The sequence below is a fragment of the Gobius niger genome (genome assembly GCF_951799975.1).
Source record: "Gobius niger genome assembly, chromosome: 13".
Taxonomy (NCBI): Eukaryota; Metazoa; Chordata; class Actinopteri; order Gobiiformes; family Gobiidae; genus Gobius; species Gobius niger.
This window is the reverse complement of record NC_136864.1, coordinates 30,742,626-30,760,617: the sequence shown is the minus strand read 5'-3', so window position 1 is coordinate 30,760,617 and position 17,992 is coordinate 30,742,626. Positions and strand designations below refer to the sequence as shown.

The window sequence follows — 17,992 nt, the reverse complement described above, 5'->3', positions numbered from 1 at the left end:
CAACACTGCACACTAGTACTTTGATACAACACTGCACACTAGTACTTTGATACAACACTGCACACTAGTACTTTGATACAACACTGCACACTAGTACTTTGATACAACACTGCACACTAGTACTTTGATACAACACTGCACACTAGTACTTTGATACAACACTGCACACTAGTACTTTGATACAACACTGCACACAAGTACTTTGATACAACACTGCACACTAGTACTTTGATACAACACTGCACACTAGTACTTTGATACAACACTGCACACTAGTACTTTGATACAACACTGCACACAAGTACTTTGATACAACACTGCACACTAGTACTTTGATACAACACTGCACACAAGTACTTTGATACAACACTGCACACAAGTACTTTGATACAACACTGCACACAAGTACTTTGATACAACACTGCACACTAGTACTTTGATACAACACTGCACACTAGTACTTTGATACAACACTGCACACTAGTACTTTGATACAACACTGCACACTAGTACTTTGATACAACACTGCACACTAGTACTTTGATACAACACTGCACACAAGTACTTTGATACAACACTGCACACTAGTACTTTGATACAACACTGCACACAAGTACTTTGATACAACACTGCACACAAGTACTTTGATACAACACTGCACACAAGTACTTTGATACAACACTGCACACAAGTACTTTGATACAACACTGCACACTAGTACTTTGATACAACACTGCACACTAGTACTTTGATACAACACTGCACACTAGTACTTTGATACAACACTGCACACTAGTACTTTGATACAACACTGCACACAAGTACTTTGATACAACACTGCACACTAGTACTTTGATACAACACTGCACACAAGTACTTTGATACAACACTGCACACAAGTACTTTGATACAACACTGCACACAAGTACTTTGATACAACACTGCACACTAGTACTTTGATACAACACTGCACACTAGTACTTTGATACAACACTGCACACTAGTACTTTGATACAACACTGCACACAAGTACTTTGATACAACACTGCACACAAGTACTTTGATACAACACTGCACACAAGTACTTTGATACAACCTGCACACTAGTACTTTGATACAACACTGCACACTAGTACTTTGATACAACACTGCACACAAGTACTTTGATACAACACACTGCACACTAGTACTTTGATACAACACTGCACACAAGTACTTTGATACAACACTGCACACTAGTACTTTGATACAACACTGCACACAAGTACTTTGATTCAACACTGCACACTAGTACTTTGATACAACACTGCACACGAGTACTTTGATACAACACTGCACACAAGTACTTTGATACAACACTGCACACAAGTACTTTGATACAACCTGCACACTAGTACTTTGATACAACACTGCACACTAGTACTTTGATACAACACTGCACACTAGTACTTTGATACAACACTGCACACAAGTACTTTGATACAACACTGCACACTAGTACTTTGATACAACACTGCACACAAGTACTTTGATTCAACACTGCACACAAGTACTTTGATACAACACTGCACACTAGTACTTTGATACAACACTGCACACAAGTACTTTGATACAACACTGCACACAAGTACTTTGATACAACACTGCACACTAGTACTTTAATACAACACTGCACACAAGTACTTTGATACAACACTGCACACTAGTACTTTGATACAACACTGCACACAAGTACTTTGATACAATACTGCACACAAGTACTTTGATACAACACTGCACACAAGTACTTTGATACAACACTGCACACAAGTACTTTGATACAACACTGCACACTAGTACTTTGATACAACACTGCACACAAGTACTTTGATACAACACTGCACACTAGTACTTTGATACAACACTGCACACAAGTACTTTGATACAACACTGCACACAAGTACTTTGATACAACACTGCACACTAGTACTTTGATACAACACTGCACACTAGTACTTTGATACAACACTGCACACTAGTACTTTGATACAACACTGCACACAAGTACTTTGATACAACACTGCACACTAGTACTTTGATACAACACTGCACACAAGTACTTTGATACAACACTGCACACAAGTACTTTGATACAACACTGCACACTAGTACTTTGATACAACACTGCACACTAGTACTTGGATACAACACTGCACACTAGTACTTTGATACAACACCAGTACACAGACCTACACAGAATAAGAACTGCAGTCTATTTCAGGGGTCTCCAAGTTAATTTCGCTGGGGGCCAAAGTATATCGGCAGTGTATTGCCGGGGTCCATAAACAAAAGCTTCAGTAAAATATGTTTTGATTGGGAATATACTATTGAGGAAAAGTTTTTCCATACATGAATAATAATGAGCCTGACAGGACTGTAGCCTCGGCTTACACGTATTGCACTTAACAAGCCTGTGCCACAAGTCTCTGCTACATTGTAGTCATTATTCATTTACTCAGCACTTGGTGGTGGTAAGCTACTATTGTAGAAGAAGAAGAAGAAGAAGATCTTTATTTATATAGCGCCTTTCACAGACATATAGTCACAAAGCTCTTTACATGAGACAGTTGTACATTCACTCCATACTCGGTGGTGGAAAGCTACGTTTGTAGCTTCAGTTTCCCCTGGGGGAGACTGTCAGAAGCGCTTTCGCGACTACACACGTCTGCGCCAACGGACCCTCTGACCACCACCATTCACTCACACACATCATTCATCCTGGCCTATTGTGCATGTTTTTAGTGGTAGGGGAAACCGGAGTGCCCGGAGGAAACCTACGCAGACACGGGGAGAACATGCAAACTCCACACAGAAAGGCCCCGTCCTGGTGGGAATCGAACCCGGACCTTCTAGCTGTGAAGCGAGAGCACTAACCGCTGCGCTACCGTGCCGCCCATTGTAGCCACAGCCGCCCAGGGGCAGACTGTCCACTGTTTATAATGTGCTGTTTATATCCCGATCTCTTCTTATGTCAGTGCCCTCTGGTGGACATGTGTGGAATTCTTACCTTTCTTTATGTAAGCTGCCCCCTAGTGGCTGGAGTGAGCATTCTGGTTATTTATAAAAAAAAAAAAAAAAAATTAACATATGTTGAGGGTTACGAAAGAAAAGTTTGAGGACCTCGAGCTGTTCAGTTGGGAACCCTTGGGCTAGAGACTTACTTTCCCCCCCTACATACTCTTTGTTTGTTTGAATTTGTGCTCGACAAGCCAGGGGCCAGATTGAATCATCTAAGCCTGTTGGAGACCCCTGGTCTATTTGATTCTACTCGAAACTTCCAAATGCTCCAGAACAGACAAATCTTTCTAGTCAACATTCATGCCCTGCATTACACCTGACATGTTTGGCTATACTGGCCCGCAGTTAACAAAATCAGAGTAAATATCAAAATAAACAATGAATAAATATAAGGGGCAATCAATATCAGATATACAGTAGGCCCGCATAAGTGTGGACTTCCTACTTGGGCCATTGGACTGGCTGGTTTTCCCAGGGAGGGGCTTTAAAAAAATATTGGACCTATCCCTTAATAGCAGGGAAATGCATAGTGTGTAGTCGACCAATATGTTTCTACCTATAGATACAGAATATAGTGAAGATGAGATGTTTTTAAACTTAAATATAGAAAATAGACAGTTGGCTAACTTTGAAAATCTTTATTTCAATAGAAAACTCATAGAGAACTTGTCATAGGCATATTTTCTTTATTACAACGGAGGCAGTTCTAGTATTTACAACTAGCCTACACAAAAAGGCATGTTGTTGATCTAAAGGGAGGAATATTTAAAAACATGGATTCCAAAAACATGGCCAAGCCGAATGCCCATCTCAGGTCGCCCGTTGCATTATGGGTAATGGAGTTTATTTCGGCTACCAAACAGTATTGATAGTTAGCGTAAAGCAATGAAGAAAGCTCTGATCTGGACCGTTTTAACCGCTGGAAAGTTGATGATATAAAGTGCTTTTGTCGTCACCGTGGAGCTTGTTACGATATTAGCATAGAGTCTATTTTTACAACCTCGGCTGCGTACGGAGAGAGACAGACTGAAAGAACTGAACGACCGTTCATATGTAGAGCTGCTGACAAAGTGACGACCAGTCCTTCACATAGTTGGAAAAACCAGTGTTGGGAAAGTTCATTTCCTATAGTTCAAAGTTCAGTTCACAAATTTCAAAATGAACTAGTTCGTTCATAGTTCATAATTGTTCATGCTTAATAGTTCGTTCATGGTTCCAAAAATGAACTAGTTCATAGTTCTTTTTTTTTTTTTTCTTTTTTTTTTTTTTTTGCTTCGAGCTATTATTCAGGCATGAAAAAGGTGAGAAGTACAATATATTCCTCTCTCAGGGAAATATTTTTAAATTCCATATCTTAAATTCCATATACACATAATCTGAAGTATTTTGAGATGCATTTTTGCCAACCTTGGGAGAGCTGGAGAAAGTTGACTTCAGCCATGAGTCAAAAATATCATGGCCTCCTCACTTAGTGTTAAAGCTATTTCATGTCAGCCTGTCACTGTTTTCAGAGTGGATTTTGGATATCTTTGCTAATCATATTTTTTTTTTTTTTTTTTTTTTTTTAAGTTTAATTTTTAAATTCTTAGTGGAAAATGAAGCTACAGATATTCAATTGCATTTGTGTTATTTTGTTAATTTATCATGTGAAAAAAAAAATGTTTTAGGAGCTAATTTGTAGTTAAAAAACTCCGCATTGTGACTTTATGCAAATGAGTGGCAGCGCGGAGCAGACAGGATTTGGAGAGACAGACGTTAAACAAGGGAATCTCGCTTCGTAACCTCACACTGTGGCTGCTACGGGCAGCGTGCAGACCCGCTGGTTACCCGTGTGCCAGGGCCTGTGCCAGGGCCATAAACAGCAGAGTTCAGCGCCACAGAACTGGACACAGTCGGGCCGTGGGCGCGGAGGCGGAGCGGAGCTAGCGCGAGCTACACCGTGGACCCGCCAGAGTTTAGACCCGCTGGTAAACTCTGACGGCGCTGCGGGGTTTTATAATTATATTCACTGATCCGCGGTCTTAAACCACAGATATAAGAAATCTGGCACCATAATGAACGAACGTAAAAAGAACGGGAATGCCGTTCACAGACACCAGAATGAACGCGTTCATGGTTTCGTTCATCAGGCAGTAATCCAGTGCGTTCAGTTCACGTTCGCCCAAAATATGAGAGGGGGTTGTAGCCGAAAGTGTGGTCTGGTCCGTGAATATTAAAAGACCGGTCCGGACCATTACGGACCATGACCTCTAGGGGCGCTGTGCACTGGTCCGAGTGGTCCCTGATGGTCCCTGAGATGGTCTCTAGGTCCCTCGAATGTACTTTGGGCTGAATTAATGGTCCTGTGTATTATGTGTGGCAGGAGTGGAGTCCTAATAGGTCTATATCAATATTTCTCATTCATATTGAGGAAAACCAACGATTTGTTTTGGGAAGATTTTTTATTTGAAAATCATATTCTTTTTCCGGATGGTTTTCGACATCATCTGTTTCAAACATTGCTCTATATTCAATCCAACCAACTGAAATACGCAAATTTGCGACATTAATGATCTTTTTTTTAATTGTACTCATTACGATTATAGACCACATCTACTGACATTCTATAACTTGTTGTACATATTACATGGCCTAACGGGTTACGTGCATGACGGCGATGTCAAGGGTTCGAGGTTCGAGGATAACTAAAAGTGTTATTTTTGGTTTCAAAACACAGAAGCATTTTACGGTTTATGATAATGATTCTTAGCATCATTGATAACTGTGCAGTTTTTATAATGTCCAAATAAACTGAATATACGGATCAGCATTAATGTTTTTCCCAGCGGGTTCCCAGTCAAAAAAAAAAAAAAAAATAGAGGTGGGGACATGATCGATCCACCGATCTTGTACGCGTGAGCCCTGCGCTCTACCTATGGAGCCCTACGAGCAGGAGTATTTGCGATAGTTCCGCAGTCCCACAAGATATGGATTAATGTTATGAACCGGAACGGAGTGGTGGCTTTACAAGTTCTTGAATCATTTTATTATTGTTATATGTTATTAGCGCAAATTGGCCTGAGCTTCGCTGAGCAGAGCAGCACCCACGTGATCCACGTGATCAGCAGCACCATGTCAGGGACCGGTCCCTGACTGGTCCGGACCACTCGGACCAGTGATACCTGTATGAAGCAGAAACCAGTCATAAGTAACATGTAGGCTACCATTCTACCATTGATTCAGACCAAGGACCATCTCAGGGACCGGTCCCTGACTGGTCCGGACCACTCGGACCAGTGGTCCCTGATGCCTGTATGAAGCAGAAACCAGTCACAGGCCACAGGTACCATTGACTCAGACCAAGGACCATCTCAGGGACCGGTCCCTGACTGGTCCGGACCACTCGGACCAGTGGTCCGGACCACTCGGACCAGTGGTCCCTTATGCTTGTATGAAGCAGAAACCAGTCATAAATAACAGGTACCATTGACTCAGACCAAGGACCATCTCAGGGACCGGTCCCTGACTGGTCCGGACCACTCGGACCAGTGGTCCCTGATTCTTGCATGGGCCCAAGGACCACTTCAAGGACCACGGTCTGTTACAAACCACTGGCGGACTAGTGAACAGCATCCCCAAAGGTGACTCCTGTAATTCTCTAGTGCAGAGTCCAGTCCAATGTCCAGAGGTAAGAGAACAGTGAATTAACCTGTTTAATTTGATAACTACTGATCTATTAGTAGGGACTTATAAAATGGGAGCAAATACTATTCAGTGTATTAACTTTATATGAGTTTAGGCTAATTACCAAACAGCAAAAAATCATCCAAAGATCACATTAATTGTCACAATAAACAAATAAATTCATAGAGCTACACAGGAAATCAAACCATCGACCATCTGCACTATGTAATTCCAGAAATGTAAAGCAAGATGAAAGGGGAAGTGTATAAAAAGGGGAGTGTAACATTATTTCAATAAATTAATTATGCATTGGTTTTATACAGCGCTTTTCTGGACACTCAAAGACGCTTTACATTGCACTATTCGTTCATTCGTTCATCATTTTAAAAACTGTACAGTTATCAATGATGCTAAGAATCATTATCATAAACCGTAAAATGCTGTGTTTTGAAACCAAAAATAACACTTTAAGTCATTTTCGAACCTCGAACCCTTGACATCGCCGTCATGCACGTAACTCGTTAGGCCACGTAATATGTACAACAACTTATAGAATGTCAGTAGATGTGGTCTATAATCGTAATGAGTACAATTTAAAAAAAGATCATTAATGTCGCAAATTTGCGTATTTCAGTTGGTTGGATTGAATATAGAGCAATGTTTGAAACAGATGATGTCGAAAACCATCCGGAAAAAGAATATGATTTTCAAATAAAAAATCTTCCCAAAACAAATCGTTGGTTTTCCTCAATATGAATGAGAAATATTGATATAGACCTATTAGGACTCCACTCCTGCCACACATAATACACAGGACCATTAATTCAGCCCAAAGACCATTCGAGGGACCTAGAGACCATCTCAGGGACCATCAGGGACCACTCGGACCAGTGCACAGCGCCCCTAGAGGTCATGGTCCGTAATGGTCCGGACCGGTCTTTTAATATTCACGGACCAGACCACACTTTCGGCTACAACCGCTGCTGCAAAATATGAACGCGTTCATGAACTTTCGTTCAATGAACGCGTTCAGGTACATCACTGGGAAAAACTATGTGAGAAAAACATTTCTGACGCTCGAGAGCGACTGTTGGACAAAGTCCAGGGTCTGAAACTGTGGCCTCAAGTCACCGATATTCAGAACATTTAAACTGGAATGAGAAATAAACACGTAGATTAGTTCTTTTTTGTCAACAAGGAGGTGGACAGTATACGAAATCTTGTTTTTAATTATTATTATTGTGACCAAAGAAATCCATCTAAATCGACTTGTATTTTTGACGAGTGATCTGATGGTGAACAACATGGCTAATCGATCACTAATTTGACACCGTTTTGAAACTTTTCCCTGCGATTTCAAGACGAATTTAAATGATTTAAAAAGTGGCGATGCCCGTAAGCCTTATAATTCACGGTTATGGCTCTATATACTTCAGTGTTCATGCTCCGCTACCAGGACTCGCTCACACATTTCAATGGCTGAGTGGTTTGTTTGGGCAGAAATTAGGAGCCTGATTGACTCACGCATGCGCAGTCGAGATGGGCATTCGGCTTATACATCAATTGGTCAATATTTGAACTTTCAGAGTAAGAAAAAGCACAAGCATTTACAAAGGGGAGCCAGGGGAGAAGGAGGAGGACCAAGATGAAGATGAGCAGGAGCGAGAGGAGGCGGTGGACGCAGAAGGAGCTGCTCACAAGGAAGAGGACGGAGGAGGTGAAGGAGTGTGGGACCAGTGTGGGACATCACGCTCTGAAACAAGGGGGTGCCCCGTTTCAGAGGATCACTGAAGGCAGTGCTTCTTCCCCTACCTCCAAAAACATGCTGGTCATGCGCACTTAATCGCAGCGGCTCAGGACCAACCCAACATCTGATCTATGCCATTTGCTGTACATTGACAAATAAAGCACTTACTTACTTACTTACTTACTTACTTACTTACTTACTTACTTACTTACTTACTTGACCCGAGAAGAGAGAGAGGCCTGGCCTCTGGCCTGAGGAGGCTGAGCAGTGTCCACCCACAACATTCACCAACCAGTGTTGTGAGCTTCTGTCAGCAAGCTCTCTTCTCTGAAAAGTACTTTTTACTACTGTCCTAATAAAATGTGTCCTCTCCATTTGACCCACAGTGCCCTTGCAGCATCCTGTCTGGAGCAGTGGGCAGAGAAAACTGCCCAGGGTGGTGGACCCTTATAAATATGTACTAAATGTCTATAGGCATGTAGGCATGTCGTATTATATGACTACTTGCGATTTCAGACCAGCATTTTACTTGTGCCCCAACATATAAGAAACTGTCAGTATAACAAGAGTCTTTCCATAGTCATGCCTGTGTAGCTGTCAGGCTGGTGTTGGATATAAAGCAGTGCCGCAGCTCATGCCAAAGGCACTGGCACAGGCCGTAGCACATGACCAGAGCCAGGCTGGCAGGCACCAGGCTGACCATGAGGACGCCCATGGTGGGTCTGTGCAGGAGGAGCAGGTAGACTCCTATTGGCAGTGAGCTGAAGTACAGTAGTCCCAGAACCCAAACCAGCACACGGGCCCAGCTCTGCCACAGCTGTGTGCCCCAGCTGCGGGACATGGATACCAGAGAGTCCAGGCTGGAGGTGGGGTGCGGGCCGGGTCGTGGCTCCATGATAGTGATGAGCACAAAGCTGGGAGAGCTGCTGAGCGACGAGAAGGTGGTGCTGGAGGAGCTGGAGGACAAGGAGGGGGCTAGAGGAGAGCTGTGTCCCACTAGAGAAGTGAGCGCCCGAGGACTGAGCAGCAGCTCGGTGGCCACCTGTGGTGAGACAAGGAAGAGCATTTCAGAATGATAACACGTTGTTAATTATTTGTGGAGCTGTGGATAGATGAGTGACCGAACATCCTTTTCAAGCCTGACAATTTACCTGTAGGTTCCTCTGGGCTGGTCTTTAATGGTGCTATGGTTTACCTGTAGGTTCCTCTGGGCTGGTCTTTAATGGTGCTCTGGTTTACCTGTAGGTTCCTCTGGGCTGGTCTGTAAATGGTGCTATGGTTTACCTGTAGGTTCCTCTGGGCTGGTCTGTAAATGGTGCTCTGGTTTATCTGTAGGTTCCTCTGGGCTGGTCTTTAATGGTGCTCTGGTTTACCTGTAGGTTCCTCTGGGCTGGTCTGTAAATGGTGCTCTGGTTTACCTGTAGGTTCATCTGGGCTGGTCTTTCATGGTGCTATGGTTCACCTGTAGGTTCCTCTGGGCTGGTCTATAAATGGTGCTATGGTTTATCTGTAGGTTCCTCTGGGCTGGTCTATAAATGGTGCTATGGTTCACCTGTAGGTTCCTCTGGGCTGGTCTATAAATGGTGCTATGGTTTATCTGTAGGTTCCTCTGGGCTGGTCTGTAAATGGTGCTCTGGTTTACCTATAGGTTCCTCCTGGCTGGTCTGTAAATGGTGCTATGGTTTACCTGTAGGTTCCTCTGGGCTGGTCTATAAATGGTGCTCTGGTTTACCTGTAGGTTCCTCTGGGCTGGTCTATAAATGGTGCTATGGTTTACCTGTAGGTTCCTCTGGGCTGGTCTGTAAATGGTGCTATGGTTTACCTGTAGGTTCCTCTGGGCTGGTCTTTAATGGTGCTATGGTTTACCTGTAGGTTCCTCTGGGCTGGTCTTTAATGGTGCTATGGTTTACCTGTAGGTTCCTCTGGGCCTGTCTTTAATGGTGCTATGGTTTACCTGTAGGTTCCCCTGGGCTGGTCTTTAATGGTGCTATGGTTTACCTGTAGGTTCCTCTGGGCCGGTCCGTGGATGGTCAGAGCTGACAGCAGGTGGCGGTTGTCGGGGAGTTCACTCATGCAGTCGCCCCTGAGGGTGGTGGGATACCGGCAGAAGGGACATACAGCCTCGCGCGGTAAAGCATCACCCACATCCAGGATCTAAACAGAGATTTGTTTTTATAACAGTAATAGTAATAGTCACTAATAGGCTTGCTCTAACATGAGGAAACCTAGTATTGGTTTTACTCATAACGATTGCAACATTGATTTATGAAAAGAACATTTCACGTCATGTAAAAGTTATGGAATGAACACTGTTCAATGGCTTCTTCACTGCGCCTGTACAGAATTAAAATGTTATAACTGGATTCTGGCCTTTGATATGGAATGTCCACAAATGTATGCCCATGCAGTTTAAGGTAAATTGAATTGCAATGGCAATCCCTAATACAACACTCTGGGGGACATTTATCAAGAATATATGTGCTAAATATAGAGTGCAGATTGGACAGTAGAATATTCAGCGGGAACCATACGTTCAAAAACAGACACATTTGCATTTTCTCCCTCACTGTCTGACATCAAACCAGAAGAAAAAAAAAAAATCTTTAGGTCAATTAGAATTTCAAAACATATATTTATATCAGAGATATACATTTTTACATGTTTTTTTTGTTTTACTCTTTATAAAACCAAAAGTTTACATACATTACACTAAGATTGCTATATCTTAAGATCTATTTATCCTTAAAATAATACAGTAACTAAAGAGCTGTGGTGCATTGCACATAGCCCTAAGAACAAGTTTGGGTTGATCTGCCACTCCTTTAAGTGACTTTTAAATGATTTAAAAGTTAAGGGCGGCGCGGTGACACAGTGGTTAGTGCTCGTGCTTTACAGCTCACAGGTCCGGGTTTGATTCCCACCTGGACGGGGCCTTTCCCCGAGTCTGCGTAGGTTTCCTTTACCACTAAAAACATGTACAATCGGCCAGGATGAATGAGTACGCATGCTGGACACTGGATGAAATTAGCCCAACGCTTCAATCCGGTGTGGCTTGTTCATTAACATGCACTGTCCATAACAAATAAACCAATAAACTAAACTCATTTAAAGCTAGGGTCTCCCTCACGGTAGTTGGTAGACTGTTCCACTGGACCCAGCCTTATAGGACATTTTGACCAAACGAGGTTTTCCTCACAGTCGCCTGTGCTTATGGCCCAAGTAGTTCTCGAGGCAGTTGTTCTGTATTCAATATCTTGTTAGAGATGGTGGAGCTTTTATAAGACAACCGTTTTTAAATGTTATTACATTTTCAAAGCTCAATAAGTTAGAAAGGATATTATTGATACAACTAAATGTTGTTGTTTTTTAATCATGGATTTTTAGTGCCTTTTTCTAAGTCTTTCAATTGGTTTTAGAATTGTTACACCTGTCAAGGACCAACTAGTTATACAGTTAGTTACATGGGAAAAGATCATACTGTATAAAAACCTCATAGCAGCTTGATCAGTCATTGGTTTAAGTTGATGAGACTGCTGCCTCCGCGACCCGGCCCCGGATAAAGCGGAAGAAAATGGATGGATGGATGGAGTTGCGCTCATACCATTCAAACGTGACTCATCTTAAATATGTATCGATTATCAGAACAATATGTTTAGAAGTGTTTAAAAAAAAATGTGTTCATAAATATGCAGCAGGGGGCAGCACGAGGAACCATCAGCTGAATCAGTGCCTACAGGGGCGGCAGAAGAAGGAAGGGGAGGGCCCATGAACGATTCAAATGAACATCAGCTGAACTTATGTTTTTCACCAGCAGACCCATATTTTTGGATTAATACGACCGATCGCTGTTATTGTTTACTTCTGTATTTCCGGCACATGCGCAGCGTCCAGTAGGCAAGAGCTTCTGGACGTGTGGTGGCGTTTGTTTTCCACGACTGGCAGTTCACAATAAATGTTCAAGTAGATGCTGGTGTCAGTTTAATGGCTGAAAAAACATGCAGTTTTGTAGTTCATGTACATGTAAATGTTAAAAGGTTATTTTCCGGCACATTTCAGTTCAGTGTCTATGTTTAGAGAGTCGACTGAAGAGAGAAAAACTCCCGAGTTACTGTATGTGGCAGCAGAGTGAGAGCAAGGCAACACAAGTAAAGATTAAGTGTACATTGTTGCGATACCTTTACTACGCAGTAGTAAATGTTACTCATTACTACCCATTCCGAGGTACTGCATTTAAGTCATTTTTCCAAAATTAAGAGCCAAACTTGTTTATACAAAACTAATGTTTTTCTTTGCATGATTCCACCATAATAAATATTACATTTCAAAACATGACTCATTAGTTATCTTTAAAGGGACTATGCAGAGTTTAAAAATGTTAAAACTAAGTATTTTCCTCCCCCTACATGTTCCAGCCATGTCCTAATGTGTAGAATGAGCTCAGACCTGTTCACCACAACTGCCTCTAAAATCCTGCACTGTCACTCAGTTAATTCGGGTCTGAAGTGCCGTCATGCACAAGCTTAATGTAGAAGCTGCAGTTACGCATAACACCTGAGGTGGCAGTAGTGAGTGTAAAATGATGAACTTGCATCTAGCCCCTTTAAGCTCATAAATCAACTTGAAGAAATTAGAAAGTCACCTTGGTAAGTCTTCAAAAAGTAGTCAAAAGTAAACAACTCAAAATCAGATGACAATCTTCCTACTTAAAATGCTAACCACAACAACAACAACATGTGTGAATAGAAGTATATGCTACACTGATTTGATGAGCTTTGGCAGCAGATGAAAGACTCCTCACACCAGCGCTGACGGACATTTGGGGTGGTCATTTGTGTTTTTTGTTTTGCAGCCTCAGTGCTTTCACCCAGGCCTTCCTCGCTCTTTATGCACTCATTAGACTGTCAGTTAGGACCGTTTATGGCACAGCAACTGGTGGACATTGCTTTCTAGTCCACTGGTGACTGACTGTTATCTCCTGTTATTTTGCCTTTATACCGGATGTGACGAAATCGCAATCCCTCGTATGGGACAGTACTTAATATTTAGTTCATTACCTGTACAGAGTTTTGAATTTTGTCAGTTTTTTTTTTTATCTTTGATACTCTCTGAAACAGTTTGGCTTTACTAAATTGCCTGCATGAGTTTTCCAAGTTTTGTACACGTCCATTTATGTTTGAACAGTACACCTTTGGTTACATACACATTACACATTTATTTTAAAGCAGTCATTTTGAAGTATTTTTTTTTTCTCTTCTAAAACGTGTGGAGCTAGAGAAAGTAAAAAAATAAATAAATGCAGAGAACATTCTCTCTATGAAGACGAGAAGTAATAACTGAAGACCGACACTGACCTCACAGACAGAGGACCTGCACTGTTTCTTCCATGTCTGGTGTTACTATTTATTTTGGTTTGAATTATATTTCCGTCATTATGACAAATTTCTGTGTTTTATTTAGCGAATTACAACAGTAATTTCAAGACAACGTTTAGGGAAAAACTGTCAAATGTCGTCCAAAAATCCTGAGGATGATGTTGGCTGAAAGTGGACAAGCTGGACAATTTACATCAGGAGATTTAAATGAGGTTTAGTCATTTCAGTTGTTCAGTGTTTGGGTTTGTTAAAATAATGTACACATTTTTACACTGGAGCTTTTAAGGGTATTTCAGGAAGTGAAATGCTTTATCAGCAAATATTGTATTGTAATTTTTATTTGTATTTGTATCAATTATTACGTTTTTTGTTTGTTTTTTCAATATGGTGGTCTTTTTTTCTTTACTTCTTTTTTGCTTAAATATTATTCCCATATTATTTTCAAGTCAAAAATCAGATGATCATTGTCTTAGTTTCTTCACGTACCCCTGAATCATTGAGCGCACCCTTGGGGTATATCACAGTTTTGGAACCACTTCTCTAAAAATCAATGTGAAATGCCAAGTTGCACTTGTTCTTGGTTTAAATAACAAATGAACACAAATATTGTGTTGGAGCACCAAAATAAAATTTTCAATTTATAAAAAGTGTTTGTGTTTATACACTGCGTTCCAAATTATTATGCAAATGACATTTTTCTAAGATTTTCTAAATTGTCAACTCAAATGAGAGTCAGCACAATTTTCAAGTCTTTAACTGGTCGAGGATCATTTAAATGTGGTGGAAAAAACCTCCCAGTGATAACAGTATTTTTTTTAAAAAAAATGAATGTAGTAAAAACCTCAAAATCTACTGTTCCAAATTATTATGCAACTCATCGTTTCAATACATTTTAAAGCTTGTATTTAACTGAAAATGGTCATTTGTTGTATTTGTAGCATTAGAAGGTCATATTTACTGAAATCAAAAGCTATTTCAATCAAAAAATCTTAACAAGTCAAGTTATATTTTACCATAGGAGCCCTTCAAAATTCTTAAATCCATTAAAATTGTGAGTTTTTGGACAGTTTCTGCTTGTATTTCTTTGCAGGATGTTAGAATAGCCTCCCAGAGCTGCTGTTTGGATGAAAACTGCCTCCCACCCTCATAGATTTTTTTTTATTAAGGCTCCAAAGGTTCACAATCGGGTTGAGGACAGGGGAGGATGGGGTCCACATCATGAGTTTCTCTCCTTTTCTGCCCATCGCAGCCAGTGATGCAGAGGTTTTCTTTACAGTAGGACATGGTGCGTTGTCTTGCATGAAGAGGATTTTGTTCAGGAAAGCACGGCTCTTCTTTTTGTAGCATAGAAGACAGTGGTCAGTCAGAAACTCAAAGGTCATTTTCACACCTTCAGGGAACCTAAAAGGGCCTAAAGGGGCCGACCAGCTCTCTCCCTGTGATTCTGGCCCAACACATGACTCCGCCCCCTCCTTACTGACGTCACAGCCTTGTTGGGACATGGTGGCCATTCACCAACTATCCACTACTCCATCCATCTGACCATCCAGGGTCACACGGCCTCATCAGTGAACAAGACTGTTTGAAAATGAGTCTTCATGTATTTCTGAGCCCGTTGCAGCCGTTTCTGTTCATGAGCTTCAATTAACAGTTTAGGGGAGGCCCGGATAGAAGTTTTATGGACAGCTGCAGCCTCTGGAGGGTCCTACACCTTGATGTTGGGGAGACTCCAGAGGCACCAGCAGCTTCAAACACCTGTCTGCTGCTTTGTAGCTGCTGTTCTATTCATCTGATGTGTTTGTGTGGCAGAAACCGTCCATATTGTGCCTTTATCTGCACAAACCCGAGTGTGTCTGAATCATCCACAAATCTCTTATCAGTAGGATGATTACGCTTAATCTTTCATGAAATATCGAAGGTTTTCATACCTAGACCAAGGCATTCAACTATTTCACGCTTTTCATCAGCAGAGAGATCCTTTTTCTTTGCCATATTGCTTGAAAATGATGATCTGCTTAATAAAGTGGAACACCCTATTTCAGTAGTTTTTCCCTTAACTGGGCTTAACCTGAAAACGAATCATCCCAGGTCTCTGAGATTAATGTCAGTGATTCATAGAGCCCCGAGACACGATACCATCCATGAGTTTCATTAATGTTTTTTTTTTTTACGTTTTTGACACAAAAATACAATTTGCATAATAATTTGGAACGCAGTGTACAACGATTGACAGCTTAATAAAATTGCTATGTCTCAACATCAAACTTAAATAAAATGAGTGCCAGTTTATGGGAAAATTGAGCTGAACTGAATCAATTATGTTGGGGGGAAATGGCTGAAAGTTTGTATTTTTACAACTCAAATTTAAAGAAAATAAATCATTGACCCCTTAAAGTAGTCGCTAGGTGTCGGGATAGGTGTGGGGTAATGAGGATCCAGGCGAGCACCTTATTGGCCAGGATCGACCCTGTGTGTAGACTGTCCTGGATGGGTTTGTGTAGGCTAAAGAGGACCCAGACGGGCACCTTACTGTCTAGGATCGGCCCTGTGTGTAGACTGTCCTGGATGGGTTCGGTGTAGGGTAAAGAGAACCCAGGCGGGCACCTTGCTGGCCAGGATCAACCCTGTGTGTAGACTGTCCTGGATGGGTTTGTGTAGGGTAAAGAGGACCCACGCGGGCACCTTATTGGCCAGGGTCGGCCCTGTGTTTGGACTGTCCTGAATGGGTTCGGTGTAGGGTAAAGAGGACCCACGCGGGCACCTTATTGGCCAGGGTCAGCCCTGTGTTTGGACTGTCCTGAATGGGTTTGGTGTAGGGTAAAGAGGACCCAGGCGGGCACCTTATTGGCCAGGGTCGGCCCTGTGTTTGGACTGTCCTGGATGGGTTCGGTGTAGGGAAAAGAGGACCCAGGCGGGCACCTTATTGGCCAGGGTCAGCCCTGTGTTTGGACTGTCCTGAATGGGTTCGGTGTAGGGTAAAGAGGACCCAGGCGGGCACCTTATTGGCCAGGGTCGGCCCTGTGTGTAGACTGTTCTGGATGGGTTCAGTGTAGGGTAAAGAGGACCCAGGCGGGCACCTTATTGGCCAGGGTTGGCCCTGTGTTTGGACTGTCCTGGATGGGTTCGGTGTAGGGAAAAGAGGACCCAGGCGGGCACCTTATTGGCCAGGGTCGGCCCTGTGTGTAGACTGTTCTGGATGGGTTCGGTGTAGGGTAAAGAGGACCCAGCCGGGCACCTTATTGGCCAGGATCGGCCCTGTGTGTAGACTGTCCTGGATGGGTTCGGTGTAGGGTAAAGTGTGGCTCACCTTGCGCAGGCACTTGGAGCACAGGCTGTGGCAGCAGTCCAGCAGTTTGGGCCGACGACTCTTCAGGTTGTACTGACTGTAGCAGATCTTACACTCCAGCTCCTCCATGCTCACCTCCGTCGCAGCCATGGCCTGGGGGTAAATCCTAGGTCTGACCTGCTTCGGTTAAAGCTTTGTCCAGATTAGTCCTGGTTTAGATCCATGATTTACGCCATGCTCTGGTTTAGACTCTTAATCCTGGTTTAGGCCGCGTTCAGCCTCGATGTAGTCTTGCTTTAGTAGATTGATTTAGTTCTGATTGTGGATATGTCCTGTCCAATGTCAAGGTTTTAGGCGTCCTTTTGTTTCTGATTAAGATTGGTCATAATCCCGGTTTTGACCATGTCCAGTCCTTTCTTTAGTCCTGGATTAGTCTCGGCATTCGTCTTGTTTCAGACCTTATTTAGTTGTAAATCTGGGTTGCGGGACATCTGTGTGCAGTGGTCAGCTGCACTCCCTCCGGTCTGTCAGCGTACTGCCTGCGTGTGGGTGAGAAGCCTCCAGAGAAGAGCACGTTCCCCTGATGTGAGAGTCCAGGAAGGGTCTGGTTATGGCGGGGCAGAGAGTGCTAGAACAGTCCGGGTGCAGTGGAGACAAAGCCCTGTGTCCACTCTCTCTTTTGTTACCGCTCCAATTAGTGCGCACAACTATGAGGCCTGCCACATAACTGACCGGGAATGAGTTTACATAAGGAACAGGCACGCGGAGAAAGTAGTGATGAAGTGAATTCCTAAAGTGAAGTGTCCTTTTTGACACATAACATTTTGTTCCATCTATGACCAGAAGTAAATGTACTGTACTATGGGC

The 17,992-nt window shown here is 42.6% G+C and overlaps 1 protein-coding gene across 1 annotated transcript; it reads right to left on the bottom strand.

Annotated features, from left to right (window-relative positions):
- Positions 1 to 9,047: 9,047 nt before the first annotated feature.
- Positions 9,048 to 17,254, bottom strand: rnf182 (ring finger protein 182; the record flags this gene model as incomplete). Its single annotated transcript, XM_079569528.1, has 3 exons — positions 9,048 to 9,509; positions 10,466 to 10,621; positions 17,147 to 17,254. The coding sequence occupies 3 exons, from the start codon at positions 17,252 to 17,254 to the stop codon at positions 9,048 to 9,050; spliced, it is 726 nt and encodes a 241-aa protein (XP_079425654.1).
- Positions 17,255 to 17,992: the final 738 nt, after the last annotated feature.